The sequence below is a fragment of the Panthera tigris genome, chromosome A2, assembly GCF_018350195.1.
Source record: "Panthera tigris isolate Pti1 chromosome A2, P.tigris_Pti1_mat1.1, whole genome shotgun sequence".
Classification (NCBI taxonomy): Eukaryota; Metazoa; Chordata; class Mammalia; order Carnivora; family Felidae; genus Panthera; species Panthera tigris.
Window position 1 is genome coordinate 103166325 of NC_056661.1, and position 15823 is coordinate 103182147.

Consider the following 15823-nt stretch of genomic DNA (forward strand, 5'->3'; position numbering starts at 1 on the left):
TGAGAAGGCTAAAAGAACGCAATCCCAGGTTGCCTCCAAGGTCTTCATTTTTTGTGAGTCTTTGTAATAGTCCCTATAGCAAGCAAATAGTCATCTGGGAGCCATCTTCTTTGGGCTATGCATATGCCTCCCCCCACCCCCCCGCCCCCATTTATTGTTACTTTCAGTTCAGATGCAGTCTGCCAAGGAGAGTCATTTTTACCATAAGCAATATTTCCAAGTAACACAATTGATACTCTACTCTTTATCAGGTTCCCAGACTAACAAAGGTAGAAACTTAACCACAAGTCAACAGGGGAAAGGGTTAATGGAATCACTTGGGATCCTACCAGTTCTCTCTACTAAGGACTAAGAGAGACAAAGGGCTTTAATGCATGAGTCCCTCCAGGACCTGCCTTCTGTTGACTGTAGCAATATCTATTATGTACATACACCACTGAAAGTATTGAAAGTACTCTTTTGTGTACCCCCACTTCCCCAGTACTAGACTTCCCTGTTGCTGTCTTTGAGTCATAGGTCCCATCAACATTTCTATCTCTCTAGTATTGCTTTTTTTTGCCACCTAGAGAGGATTGAAGGGAGAGATTTGGTGAGCACAGCTTTCTCTATGGTGTTGATGTAAACATTAACTACCATTTAAATAAATTTATTTAAATATTAAATATTCTGTAAATATTTATTTTTTTAATTTAAAAAAATTTTTTTAATGTTTATTTATTTTTGAGGACAGAGAGAGACAGAGCTTGAGCAGGGGAGAGGCAGAAAGAGAGGGAGGCACAGAATCCCTGAAGCAGGCTCCAGGCTCTGAGCTGTCAGCACAGAGCCCAACGTGGGGCTCAAACTCAAGAACTGTGAGATCATGACCTGAGCTGAAGTCGGACGCTTAACCTACTGAGACACCCAGGTGCCCCGATTCTATAAATATTTAAATGTTAAGACTTTGTGCTAGGAAACTAGAGGATGTACCAGATATAGTCTCTGCTGTTTATATATAATAGAGGAAAGAAAACATGTAAAATAAGAGTGAAGAATACAGTTTTATAAATGAATTATAGATTCTGTGCTATGGGTGTATTGAGTGCAACATACCTTATTGGTAAATCTTTGTGAGTTGTGAGTCAGTTGCATGTGTTCTTTTTGTGACTGAACTCAAGAGGTTTGTTGCTTGGGGTGCATCAAATTGAACACAACCCGAGGAAGGGTTGAAAGCATTGTTATTGTTACAAGTAAGGAAACAGGAAGACAGCTCTCTAAGTACTGTCTCCCATGGGGTTAGTACAGGAAGCTTTTATTTAGCATATTAGGGAGTACTGTAGGGAACTTACATAGGTGCTTCTGTTTCAATTGTACATGCTTAACATGTCGACATGCTAGTGCATACATCATGTGTTCAAAAAATGGCAGAAAGCTCCGCCCATAGGAGGAGATTTTAGTATAACAGTGAGCGAAGGGTAACTTTAAGGTTACTTCAGGAGGCTTCGGTGCAGGTCCTCAGCACTGAGGAGCAGTCAGGTGAGACACACCTAGCAAGGGGCTATCAGGTGAAACACCTAGTTAGGTATCTCCTTGGCTGGAACTGTTGGTTCTGTAGACCGAAACACTCTCCTTCCCTGCTTTTGTCCCTTCTCCTTCCCTCTTTCTTTATAGCTTTCAGCTCTCTTATTTGAGTAATTCCTGTTGCATCCTATCATTTTGATATGCAAAGGATAGGCTGCTGATCCTTGCACTAAAGTATATATTTCTGAATATATTGCATTTAGCTTATTGCTTTTTATTTTTATGAAATTTTAAGGTATTTATGAATTTTACCACATTTTATACTATTAAATTCATTTATGGACTGTTAATGCAAATTTTTCTTTGCATTTAGAAATCAGTTTTACATGGCTCCTTGCTTTTCAGCATTATGCTACTTTTCATTAAAATAAGCTCATCAAAGCAGAGATTACTTTGTATTCGTATAGACAAGTTATATTTCTTGTGAAAAATGTTTTTAGGACCATCATTAACCTTGTTTATTTTTAGAAATGAGTGTTAGACAATTTAGAGATATTTTATGTACATATAGTTTTTATTATTTAAAAATTCTTTTAACGTTTATTTATTTTTGAGAGAGAGAGAGAGACAGACACAGCAGGGGAGGGGCAGAGAGAGAGAGGGAGACACAGAATCTGAAGTAGGCTCTAGGCTATGTGCGACCAGCACAGAGCCTGACGCAGGGGATCAGACTCATGAGCTGTGAGATCGTGACCTGAGCTGAAGTTGGACTGAGCTCAACCGACTGAGCCATCCAGGCACCCCTCTTTTTTATTTATTTTTTTTTAAAGAAAATGTGAAGTAAAACCTTGATGAATTTGTGGTTGTTTATCCTGTGGTAAAGAATCATGGCAAATACTTTTTGTTCTATTTGTTGCCAGCTACATGAATTAGGGATAATATGTTGTTTGGAGATAGAGTCTTGAATGATTGAAGCCATTTTACCTATATAAGGATTGGAATCTGAAAATATCTTGCTAACAAGTACCTGTGTTTTTTATGTAGTCAGATTCTAAATCTCCTATATGTTTTCTGTTTCTCCTGTGGTTGTGACTGATATTTGGGTGGTGTACAAAATACATATTAATGCTTTTTAGAATAGAGATAATCTGTTTAGTTATCTGATGTTCTTTCCAGTGGTCTCAGATTTCATTGTGGAAAAGAATCACCTGAGGTGCTTGTTTAAAACAGATTTCTGGTTTCTACTCCTAGAGACTCTGATATAATAGGCCTGGGGTGGGACTCTATTATCTACAGTTTTAAAAGGTAACCTCAGGATTCTCCTGCAGGAGGTGGGGACGATCATCCTTTGAATGATATTGGTTTAGAAGGAAGTAAAATTTGAGAGAGAAGGAGAATGCATAGTTGGATGTCATGCTGGAGTTTACTATAGCTGCAGGTGTAGGTCATGGCAAGGAGCCAGGGCATTGTAGAATAAAATATACTTTCTCATATAAGGCAGGTAACAGACTCACCAAGAGATTTTTAGAAATTTAGGCTTTTTATTTATTTATAGAAATGGTTGGGAGCAAGCATAGAGAGGAAGAGATAACGAAACTCTGAAAACAAAAAATAATGGTGTCTAAGCCAGTAGAAGGTTGAGACTCGAGGCAGATGGGAGCTAGGGTGTTAACTTCTAAACAGATGTGCCTCTTCTTGCTCCAGCTCTCCTACTGTCTTCAGGGCTAATTTTTCGGAAATGCCTATCTGTTCATATTATTCCGTTTAAAATCATTTTGTCCCATTAGAATAAAGTTCACACTCACAGCAGGACTCTTTTAGATTCCATAACCTGCCAATTTGAATGACTTGCCTTTCCAATATTAGGGGGCTTTCACATATGCTCTACCCTCTACCCAGATTCCTTATGTTCTATAAATACAACCTAAATGTAGAGGTGTTAAATGAGTGTTACTGTCTTATGTTACTAGGAGATTTGAAAAATTATTTTTATTAAAATATTTCTTATTAAATATAAGTAACATATAAATATGTACAGAAATTGCAAACATAGAAGTACATAAAGTAAAAACAGTGAACTACTGTTCTTCATCTGAATTTTGCTTCTCTTTGCATAGGAAATCACTAATTAATTTGGTCTGTATTCACACCAATCCCTCCCTGGTAGTCTAACTCCCCTACAGGTGCTATTCATTTAACTTTGTTATATTACATAAATACATTTTCATTGTAGAACATATCAGTATAAATGAACATCTTCCATACCACATAGAGATAAACATACTTAAAACTTTGGCGTGTATTCTTCCAGACTTTTCTTGCTTTCTCATGTGCATACAGGTAAACACATTAAAAAAAAAATTTAATGGGGGGGTACCGGGGTGGCTCCGTTGGTTAAGCATCTGACTTCAGCTCAGGTCATGATCTCCAGTTAATGAGTTCGAGCCCCATGTCAGGCTCTGTGCTGACAGCTCAGAGCCTGGAGCCTCTTGGGATTGGATTCTCCCTCTCTCTGCCCCTTCCCCCGCTCATGCTCTGTCTCTCTCAAAAATAAATAAACGTTAAATTTCTTTTCTTTAATTTAATGGCCAGTAATATGCAAACTCTTCTTGTGACCTCTATACCTCTGTTACCACTGTGGTACTGTCCTACTCCCCATCCAAGATCCATTCATGTTTATGCGTTGCTTTTTGTGTCTTAGTCTCTTTTAATCTAAAACACATTTTAGAGTCATTCATGACCATGTGTTGAAGAATCTAAGCCATTTTTTAGAATAACTTGTAGAATTTCCCTCAACCTGGATTTGTCTTTTTTTGTTTTTTTGGTTTTTTTCCCCCTCATGATTAGATTCAGTTTAAACATTTTTTGGTAAGAATACTATGTTGATGATGTTTACCACCACATGAAAAGAACTATGATGCCAATTTGATGGTAGTTAAGGTGATGTCAACTAGAACTCTCCATTTTAAAACCATTTGTTTTTCTTTTGGTAATTAATCAGTAATCTGTGGCATAACAAGTTGGAGACTATTAATATCCTTTTCTCCAGTAATCTTTTGCATAGTGGCATATGAGTTCTTGCCAGAATCATTTATTATGTATGTAGCTGCAAGATGGGGTTTTTAATTTTGTCATTCCTCTGCGTTTATTAGGCAGCATTTGTTTTGTAGAGAATTTCTTCTCCCATTTTTCCTTTTCAGTATTACTATGTTCTCATTGTCTATTACCAGATTGTGCTTTCTGATGGTTAAATTGTCCAGATTTGACCAGTGGGAATCCCTTCACTCAGGCTCCAGTGTATATATGTGAATACACATATCACTTATGCATTTGCTTGGCTCTGTCTCTATCTAAATAAATGGTACAAATACCGTGGACTTTTTTTCCCCTGTGACTTGTCTTATTTCACTTATTTGTTAATCTGTTAATATTGAGATTCTTTTCATGTGAGTACATATGGATACATTATTCTTTTTAATGTACGTAGTTATAGAACTGTTCAACGATGTCTTTATTTTTCTTTTTGTGTCTAGTTTTTTACTTATATTTAGTACTAACAAGTATGTGTCATACATATTCATGTAATAATTTCTGTGGGATAGATTCCTAGAAGTGAAATTGTTGAATCAAAAGATAAGTATGTTTTGGGGCTCCTGGGTGGCTCAGTCAGTTAAGCATCCGACTTCGGCTCAGGTCATGATCTCGTGGTTTGTGAGTTCAAGCCCCACGTTGGGCTCTGTGCTGAGAGCTCAGAGCCTGGAGCCTGCTTTGGATTCTGTGTCTCCTTCTCTCTCTGCCTCTCCCCCACTTGTGCTCTGTCTCTGTCTCTGAAAAATAAATAAATGTAAACAAACAAAAAAGATAAGTATGTTTTAACTTTTAAAAAGAATTGCCAGAATGACCTTCAAAAACTGTACTTATTTATATTCTTAACAATAGTGTACAAACTACTTGATAACACTACATATTAGTAAATTTTATTTTAATCTTTTGGAGACTTTCATTTTATTAAAATATGCACTCACCTTATTATGAGTGAGGTTTGGTATCTTGTCATTTGCATTTTATTTTCTGTTACTTGCTGTACATTTCCTTTGTCATTTCTTAATAGGTTCTACTTGTCTTTTTCTCATTGATTTACTGGAATTTGTTTTAATGTTAATCCTTTGTCTTGTATGTGTTGCTAATATTTTTGATTCTTGTAAATATTTTTTCCACCCTTTCCTGTGCTTGTTAACTTTGTGGTATTTTTCAATGTTAGAATGTTCATTTTTATACAGTTATAGCTATAAATCTCTCTGTACTACTTTTTAAGTTCCAGAATGAATTTTTATATAAAATTAATCCAGGGAAAGGGAAATTTTCTGAAGTATAATGGAAAGCTAGTGTTGCTGGGTTTTTTGTTTGTTTTAAATTCAGGTGCCTAAGTGACAAACTTCTATATTATAATTCAGCCATGGATTTTTTTTTTTCTTAAACATCTCATGGTTTAAACAGAAATTTCCTGAATGTTTCATTTTTGAGAAAACTGTCCATCCTGATATAATACACAGATAGTAAATAAAATGTAGAACAGAGAGAAGAAACGTTTCTAATAGTCCTAATATCCAGACAACCATAGGTTAGTGTTTTGGTATAGTTCCTTTATCTTTTCTTCTAATTTTTCCTCTTTTTATTTTTCGTCTTTTTAATATACTTATTCTTAAGCATAATTAAGAGAAGTGTTTAAGTCGAGATTTTGCTATAAGACAGTACTTGAAATATTGCTTATAAAATGTATAACTGTCTGATTACTTTTCAGAGTACTCTCTTCATCCAAATATAGATGAAGCTCTTTTCTTTTTGAAATCGAAGAGTTCCAACTTGTCATTTAGTATAAACACCTTTGTGACAAGATCTTATAACTGACTTGTAATAGTAGGGTACCCCTGAGTGTAATGTCAGTTATCCTGATACACTGATTGTACTGTGTGTGAAGAAAACTGTCACATATGTGTCATATAGTATGTGATAGAGCATTAGGTAATGCACTTGGCAGCAGTTACCTTAGGCTTAGCTGATGCATTAAATGAGATACGGTCTACTAAGAGATATTTTCCCCCTGTTCATTTTCAGTCTGTTGTCTTTTAACTAGCCCTAGACCATTTGTATTTCTTAGTATATGCAAAAATATATCTTGTGAATGTTTATTGGGTGGTAAAGTACGTTCAAGTTATAACCACTTGAACTTTATAAGTCAGCAAGAGCTGTGGTTCTTTTATGTTTTGTCATAGGTATCACACATCTTTTCTCAAATAATAGTATTACTTAAAATTTTTTTTTCTTTTAATAAAAATCTGAGGTCTTAGTGATAGGATGTTAAGAACGGAAAAAATGTTTTAAAATTTTAAATGACAACTTTTGGGTTCCTATTTTTTTTCTTTCCATACTGAGAGATAATTAGGAGAGATATTATTGAATACATATTGCAGATCAGTTTAACTCAGTCTCAGAGATGTGGTTTATCCAAAGTTACATAGTTGGAAGTTGGAAGACTGCAGGTCTTCTGCTCCCCTGGGAAAAGTTGAATGGAAAAAAAATCCACTGGATTATCCATACCCTTGTATAAATCAGAACAATTGTAGACACATTTATATTAGTTTTCCTTAAATACAATCTGTGTAGGTTTCATGTGTTGCTCAGAGGTTGATCCTAATTAGATGGCCATAGAAACATGTTTTCAAATTCTGAATGTCCAAACATTTGAAAACATGAAAAAACTATATGAAATAGGTTTTATATGTCTATTAATTTTAAGTGTTTACCCAAATGAAAAAAATTCTCTGCACTTTTGCATCTTCTACTCAGAATTACATAGGTAGAATTACATAGGTAGAATTACATGTTTTATGGTAGTTTCTATTCTGTTTTGTATAGAAGAAAGAAAAAGATCTTAAAATGTGTTTAGTCATTGGGGCACCTGGGTGGCTTAGTTAAGTATCTGACTCTTGATTTCTGTGGCTCAGGTCATGATCTCATGGTTCCTGAGATTGAAGCCCTGCCTTGGGATTTTCTCTCTGCCCCTGCCCTGTTTGTGTGCGCACACCTACATGCGTTCCCCCTACTCCCCTCTCTCTTTCTCAAAATAAATAAACTTCTAAAAAATGGATTTAGTCATTAATTAAAATGGTTAAGAGTGGACATAACATGTTAGAACTTTGGTCAGTAAACCCAATAGGCATGGCAGAGAAATACTGGAAAAGTGGCAGGTGAAGAACTCTATAAATCTCACAATCTTATTGAAGCTGAAGAAGAAGTACGCACCTGCTGGTTGATGTTTGAACTTACATAGTACCAGTCTTCTAGGTTACGGAACAGGAATTGCCAAGGAGAATCCTTCAAAAATCATTCTTGAGGTTGTTAGTAAGTAGGTGGCTTAATCTCTGTGCAAATTTTTGTTATGTGTGTAGAATATTCTTTAAAAAATAGAATTGAAATTTTCTGTGTTCTAATCACAGAAATTTTCTGTGATTTACCTTGATTTTGGTGAATGAAATGAATAAAATAGATAGCCCCTTGGGGGCTTTGTTATTTTGGTAATTGCCTACTTTGTGTGAATACAGATGAAAGAATTTACTTCAAAGGAACATTATTTTATAAAGAAAATAGATTCTTTCCTTGTAGTATTGTATAACCCTTTGAAAAAGCAGATTATTTTTTATTTTGTTTTTGAGTTTGCTTTGAATACAATATTTTGTTTACTGTTGCCTTTATTGAAAAATTTTATTTTATTGGTGACAGTCAATAATAACTGCTCTCAAGAAGAAAATTATATTTCCTTTTCATTTTAGGGTTTGCCATCTAAAAAATGTGTATCTAAACAGAAGTGAAGATGATTATTACCAACCACAATTTAATGATATTAAATTAATGAGTTTTTATTTCTTGGCTAATCTTATGTACTGTAGTCTGGGTCCTTAGAAATCTTTTCTTTGGCATTCTTTTGCACAATTTTCAGATCATGTTAAGGTCCTGGTTAACATGATTAACCTTATGGTTAAGGAACCATAAGGTTCTGCCTTTATGCCTTTGAATAGCATAAAGGTGACAATTAATGGCATCTGCTTGAGGCAGCTTATATAAGTCATAGTTGTAAACCAACTTTTTAGTTTTCTGCCTACCAGCCTATTTTAATTATAATCTATATTCAGTTTTTAGCATTGTGTAAAATACTTACATATGACTATTGACTTATTAATGACATCTAGTAAATTAATGACATCTAGTAAATTATTTTCTTTTTATATCCATATTTTTTCCTTTTTAAAATTTAAATATTAAATACAGTGCAGTATTGGTTTCAGGAGTAGATGAAATTATTTTCTATTTGTGTATAGTTCTTTCTGGGTGATTTAATTCAGTATTTATATAGTTATTTATTTTAATTAGCTATCTTTGGTATTTGTGAGAAGATACTCTCTAGTTTAGGCTCCTATTGTCTATTTAGTGTGTAACCAGGTGAGATAATCACATCTTACACTGCATGCATATAAACTTACCTGTGTGCTAAGTCTTGAGTCTTTTGACAGACGATCATTGCGTATATATGCTTCTCATAGTGGTTTTGTTTTGTTTTGTTGTGTGTATGTTTTTGTTTTTGTTTGTTTTTTGTTTTTTTAGTTTATTGGAGGTCACTTTGGATGCCCCTTAAAATTTGGCACTTAGACTACCTTCTTAGAATAAACCTGGCTAGAGATCTTTGAGTGGTTGATAATTTGGCTATCTGTATAGAAGCAACCTATCTAGAAGAGGTAATAAATGTGTCTTAGGAGATTGGAGAAATACCCAAGCTTAAAGATGACCAGGGCATACATCAGGCCTAGAATGAAGTTGTAATTTATTACCATTTGTGCATTAATTTTTTTTCTCTTAAGGATATTTTATCATAAGCATAGTGTTTTTCTTTCTAGAAGAAGAGAAATTAGATAACATGAAGTGTTGTGTCAGGTATCATTTAGGGAAAAGAAAACTATTTAGGAGTCATGACTATTGTAGTCACCAGTGCTCTTTATTATAAATCATCAAGAGGTTGAATGGCTTTTTATAGTCTGGGTGAAATTATCTCTTAACTTTTCAGTTGCCCTTCATTGGATTCCATATTTATCAGTATTCTGTTCATGCCAATACATCTTCTTGGTATTTTTATACTGATAAAGAATTATTCATGACAATGGATGTGACATCTCTTTCTTTCTTTCTTTCTTTCTTTCTTTCTTTCTTTCTTTCTTTCTTTCTTTCTTTCTTTCTTTCATGTTTACTTATTTTTGAAAGAGAGAGAGAGAGACAGCGCAAGCAGGGGAGGGGCAGAGAGAGAGGGAGATATAGAATCTGAAGCCAGCTCCAGGCTCTGAGCTGTCCGCACAGAGCCTTATGCGGGGCTTGAACTCACGAACTGTGAGATCATGACCTGAGCCAAAGTCAGACAACTTAACCAACTGAGCCACCCAGGCACCCCGTGACATCACTTTCTAGTGAGTTTGGTTGGTTTGTCAGGAAATAACAGCCTGATTAACACAGAGTTCATTGATAAAATTGAGTTTTAGGAATTTTAATGAGAACCTGATCTTAACCAAAATGTTAACAGTGGTGTTGTGCCTGAATTTCCTGTTGGCTTACAGGTTTGACATCTAATCTACTATTTTTGTTCTTAATGTTTATTTTACTGCTTATTTTTTTAAACATTATTTTAATGTTTTTTTGTTCTGCCCCTTCCCCACTTGTGGGGCAGAGATAGAGGATCTGAAGTGGGACCTGTGCTGACAGCAGAGAGTCTGATATAGGGCTCAAATTCACAAACCGTGAGATCATGACCTAAGCTGAAGTCAGATGCTTAACTGACTGAGCCACCCAGATGCCCCTCTGATCTACTCTTTTTAAGTTCAATATTAAGATTGATCTTTTTGATTTTATAAAAAGTTTAGCCAGATCTAGAAGCCCACATAGTAACTTTAGTATATGTGCTGCTGAAGCAAGTAACCCACATAGTAACTTTAAATATAATTTATAATTGCAGGCATGTATATTTGCATTGATAAAGAAACTTTTTGCTTTTAATAATTGAAAGATAGTTGAAGTATAACATGACCTAATATAAAATGTAGAGACCTATGTTAACTAATCTTGTTTGTTTGGTATGCTTATGAGGATCTTTAAAAATTTTTATCACATTTTCTGCTTAAATAATTTAACTTCTCTCAGATTATTAAGTTAAACAGAAAAAGAGTAATTTCTCGTTTTCATTAATTTGAATTATGAATAAATTTTTACAGAAGATAGAATTGTAAGTGCTTAAAAAAGATGAACTATCTTCTAGAGCTAGAAGTTGGCTCAGCTATGAATGGAACCCAGCTTGTCTGACTCTAGTCCGAGCTATTCAAATTGTTCTATAGCCTTAATTTATGTCTGTGTGGGTTTCTGTCTTATTTTCCTTTTATTAATACTTTGTGTTTATGGTTATATGGGTTTTTGTTTTAACTGCCATCTCCAAAGTTCATTAGAGGCTTCTTTGATTGTATGTTTGTTTTGCATGAACATGGTCTTATATAAATTTAAGTGTCCATTACAAAGGGAGCACAATAAATATTTGTTAATCAATAGTTCCTAGATGTAATCTGATTTCTTTTTAATGAAAACTTCTATTTTTACGTAATTTTGTAAATTAAAAATTTTTTTAAAAGAACTGTGTATTTTTCTACTTCTGTAATGCTTTTTCAGTAGATCTAAAACTCTTTCAAAAGGTTGTTTCCTTGTGCATACTATGGTAGGTGAAAAGTATTTTTATAAAATTTCACTTATGTGTTTTGACTTTAATATCATTTTTATAAACCATTAGTTTTTCAGAATTTTTTCCACTTTTTGTTTTGTGATTTTATAAATTATTTAATCATACCTTTTTTTTTTTTTTTTTAGGTTGCTATGGAGTTGACGGAGAGAGTGACTCAATTATGAGTTCAGCTTCTGAAAACTCCACTGAACCTTGGTTTTGTGATGCCTGTAAATGTGGTGTTTCCCCTAGCTGTGAACTATGTCCCAATCAGGATGGAATTTTCAAGGAGACAGATGCTGGAAGGTTGTTGTCATAATTCTGATGGGTTAATGTGTCTGCTTTGTAATGTGTCTTCTTCTATTTATAATTTTTTCAGTTACACACTTAGATTTGATTGTGTCTTTATATATATATATATATATTTTTTTTTTTTTTTTTTTTTTTTTTTTTTTTGGCATAGAGTAAATGGGTAGTAGGCTACACATCAGGGGAAGGAGGAGAAAAGGCCATTTTTTGATTATCTGTATTTGCTTTTATGCGCATAGTTGTATTTAATCCCAGTAATGACTCTATGATGAGATAGGGGCTAAAGTTTTCCATATTATAGGTATAATACCGGAGGCTCAGATCATTAAGTAATTTTAATTTGATCAAGGCCACAGGCTGATGAACAGTCAAATTTGAACCCAGATCTATCTGACTTAATGAGTATATCAGGAGACAGAACCCATACAGTGATTTTAAAAGGGAAAGTTTAATTTACAGAATTATTAAGCTATGATAAAGAGTAACTATGATAGAGGCTCCTGGGTGGCTCAGTTGGTTGTGTCTGACTTCAGCTCAGTTCAGTATCTCATGATTCGTGAGTTCGAGCCCTGCATCGGGCTCTGTCTGTGCTGACAGCTCAGAGCCTGGAGACTGCTTCAGATTCTGTGTCTCCGTCTCTCTCTGTCCCTCCCCTGCTCTCACTCTGTCTCTCTCTTTCAAAAGTAAATAAAAACATTTTTAAAAATTAAAAAGAAATGTAATTATAATATAAAAGAACTCTAAAGGATATCCTAAGGCCGAGGGAGAGTAACCAGGGAATGACCGACCTAGAAGACCCCACCACAGACTGGGGTTCAGACTTTGTTGGAGAAGGTGTAGTTGCAACCTACTAGAGGGAAGAGATGTTTGCTGGTTTGCTTGGGCCAGAACTGGTCTTTAGTTCTTGGCAAGTGGGTGTCTAGGCACAGGTTGCAGAGGGAGCTGGGGCAATGGTGGGATGTCTGTAGTGTGTGGTGTCTGTGTTAAAAGAGCCACAGAAAAATTGTCTCCAGTCTTGGCCTGTGAGGTCACAGAGAGTAGGTGTATGTGGCTGAGGCAGAGCACTGGCAGATGTCCTTCTTCATCCCTGGTGAGAAATAACTTCCTCCTGCAGTGCTGTCTACAACTTCTCCTAAGACAGCTTAATATCATGCTAACTGTGAAGGAGAAATGCTAAAGGGATTTTGTCCATTGTTTCATATTTAGCAGATATTTACAGGTGGAGAATATCATGCTCACTGTGAAGGAGAAATGCTAAAGGGATTTTGTCCATTGTTTAATATTTAGCAGATATTTACAGGTGGACTTGGAGGTGAGAGGCAGTAAATTGATAACTAGCACAAAGACCTATGTTCTTTTCACTATGTTCACACTCATCTTTATTATTAAATTTGAGAGATTGTTGTCATAATAGTGTTGACATTTCCCATGATTTTGGTTTTTGCCCGAGAGACTACCATCTGGAATAGATGATTAAAATTTTATTTTATGGATCACTGCCTATCCCCCCTTCCCCAATATAAGAGGAGTACTAAAATATATTGTTTTTTATTTTGTGATATAATGTTATTTCAACATTTTTTTAAAAACATGTTTAATATTCGGATGGGAACAAGATAACCTATACAGATTTTCAGAATGGTTTGCCATATTTTAATGTTGAAAAGGATAGGATATACATTTTATCCCAAAATAAAGGATAGCCTTTAAAATTTAATACATATTACTTTAGTAAAGTAAAAAATAGTTTTCTTATTTTTCAAACTGAGTTAGTGGAAGCCCGTGAGAAATGTTGCCGTATAAGATTGTTGGGACAACATAGAATCTACCATGGAATCTTGGAGAACCCTGGGTGTTGATGTCTGGGAAAAATGGCTAAAAATCTTACCTCTTCTTCCTTATTGCCCATCCAAGAAGATAAAATCTTTAGTCTGTATCATTGACATGGGCATTATTTCACATTTGCACTGACTTGGACCAGAATTAGGGAGTTTACAGCATTAGAAGTATGTGCTTTCAAGTTGGACTGCCTATATTTGGATTCTGGTCTTTCCTTACCAACTGTGATTATAGACATGTGATAAAGCCTTTTTAAACCTCCATTTCCTTAGCCCTTTTGAGAGAATTAAATGAGGTGATTCCTATAAACAGTACAGTTTCTGGAACATAAGTGGTTAATAAATGTCTCCTTATTTCTACTCCTGCTTCCACTGCTGCTACTAGTGCTTTATTACTACCAATATTGTTCTACTTTCTTAAGGTAATCATAGAGTACCAGCTGCATAAATTACTTGTGGTAACTATTTCGTTCCAAGAGTTGAAATTTTTGGTGATAAATTGTGGTGAATAAGTAGGGCAACTTTGGAAAACAGTTTGCTTTTAGGGAAGAGAATTTGTTTTACCTCTTTTCTTGTTCATAATTTGAAAGTTCTATTGGAAAACTATAAAGTACTTGTCTTGTCATGCTATTATAATCCACAAAATAGCTTGTAAAGTTTTTTCTATATGGAGAAAAGATAGGCCTCTTTAATTAGATTTACTGAGAAATATTTGCACTGACTGCTATGGGTCTTACCTATGTAGACACTACCTTGATGGTATGGCCTGGCAAAAGTTCCATTGTAGTATTTGAACATTTTATTTGCATTGATACCCACACTTACCTGTAGGCTATGGTGGAAATTATAGGTCTTGATACAGTTTGATGGATACTGTTGAAGCTTGATATGCTTTGATTCAAGGCAAAAAAATAGCCAAGAAGATTTGATCAAAGCCATATAGTATTCTAGTTTCAAATGGAAAATGGGAGGAAAGAAAGAACAATATATGGAAAGAATGAAAGAAGTTTTGAAATTGACTTCTATCACATGGGCTTTTTTTCACCCTTTGTTTCTGATGGGAGCTGCAAGTTCTACATAGGAAATGATGTGATCTAATGTAAGAAAACCATGAGTACATTTTTGTCATTAAATTTTTATTCCATTCCTTAGGAAGAGTATTTTACTCTAAGTGGTCTGATTATGGGAAATAATAGACTCTAATAACTTAGAGATAGCATGCACAACACTATGCTGAAAGCACTTCACATTACATAATTGTAACTTCTAAACTGCCTCTGTGGTGCTCTGTTTCTAGCAGTGACTTAGTAATTGATTAATGAGTGAATAAATGGAATGAAAATGACAATGAAAGTGGATTTATTTTACGTATTGTAAAAGCACTACAAACACGTGTTTCAAAATCAAATTTGATTGATTAAAATAGTTCCCATTCTGGGATGCCTGGGTGGCTCAGTCGGTTGAGTGTCTGACTTTGGCTCAGGTCATGATCTCACAGTTAGATTCCTGAGTGCGAGCCGTATATCAGGCTCACTGCTGTCAGCAGCACTTTGAATCCTCTGTCCCTCTGCCCCTCCCCCACTTGCGCTGTCTCAAAAATCAGATATTTTAAAAATAAAATCGTTCGCATTCTGAGTGAGCCTTTGATAAGTATCTGGTTAGTTTTCTTTATTAAAATATGTGAATTTAAAAGAATTTATTAATAGTTTCTATGCTATGACAATTTTGACTCTCTGTTTTTTCGTGGCTTTATGTGGTGCTTGTTTTTTATTCCTTTCCCCAATCAACATCTGTCATCATAGCTCCAAGCAAAATGGATGTTAAAGTAACAAGACTATTCTTTTTGATTTTTCAATTTGTATTAATTATAGAGTTCTAAAGTTTGTGCAGTTAAACAAATGAACAAAAAAATATTTACAACAGGTATTACAAAGGATGGAAATTGTCTCAGCTGTTTGATGGGTGTTTTAATAAAGACCCAAGTTGGCATCCTCACATGAGTGATTTGGGGAAATGATACACTTGTGTGCCAATCACACTGAAATGGCAGTTTTGTAGTACTTGCATGGCTTGTACTAAAACATTTTCAGAAGGTCAGTAGGAAGCAAGCAGCCAGCTGTTGGGTTTATCAAAGATAAACTCCTGCAGAGTACAGTGGCATTTAATACACCAGTGGAGCATGAAAAAACTGTGCAAATTAAATTGAGAAAGCAGCTGCTTGTTGAAGATGTGTATCTTTATATTGAACTCCGCGGGATGCATTTGGGAGGTTGAATTAAAACAGTCTATCAAGAAAATCTCAAAATCTTGGAATTTCTTCTCAATAAAAAAGATAATTTTTAAAGATTCGTAACTATTTTCCCCAGGACCTCTATAA

The 15823-nt window shown here is 34.8% G+C and overlaps 1 protein-coding gene across 6 annotated transcripts in view; it reads left to right on the top strand.

The window, feature by feature from the left end:
* The window catches only part of PHF14 (PHD finger protein 14), a 209207-nt gene that overhangs the window by 25307 nt on the left and 168077 nt on the right, over positions 1–15823 (top strand). For all 6 annotated transcript variants that reach the window (XR_006211374.1, XM_007076662.3, XM_007076664.3 and 3 more), the window contains exon 5: positions 11446–11605. Coding sequence is in view for 5 of the 6 variants with exons in the window: in XM_007076662.3 (XP_007076724.2) it covers positions 11446–11605 (160 nt within the window). In the remaining variant the exon portion in view is untranslated. The remainder of the gene's footprint in view (positions 1–11445; positions 11606–15823) is intronic.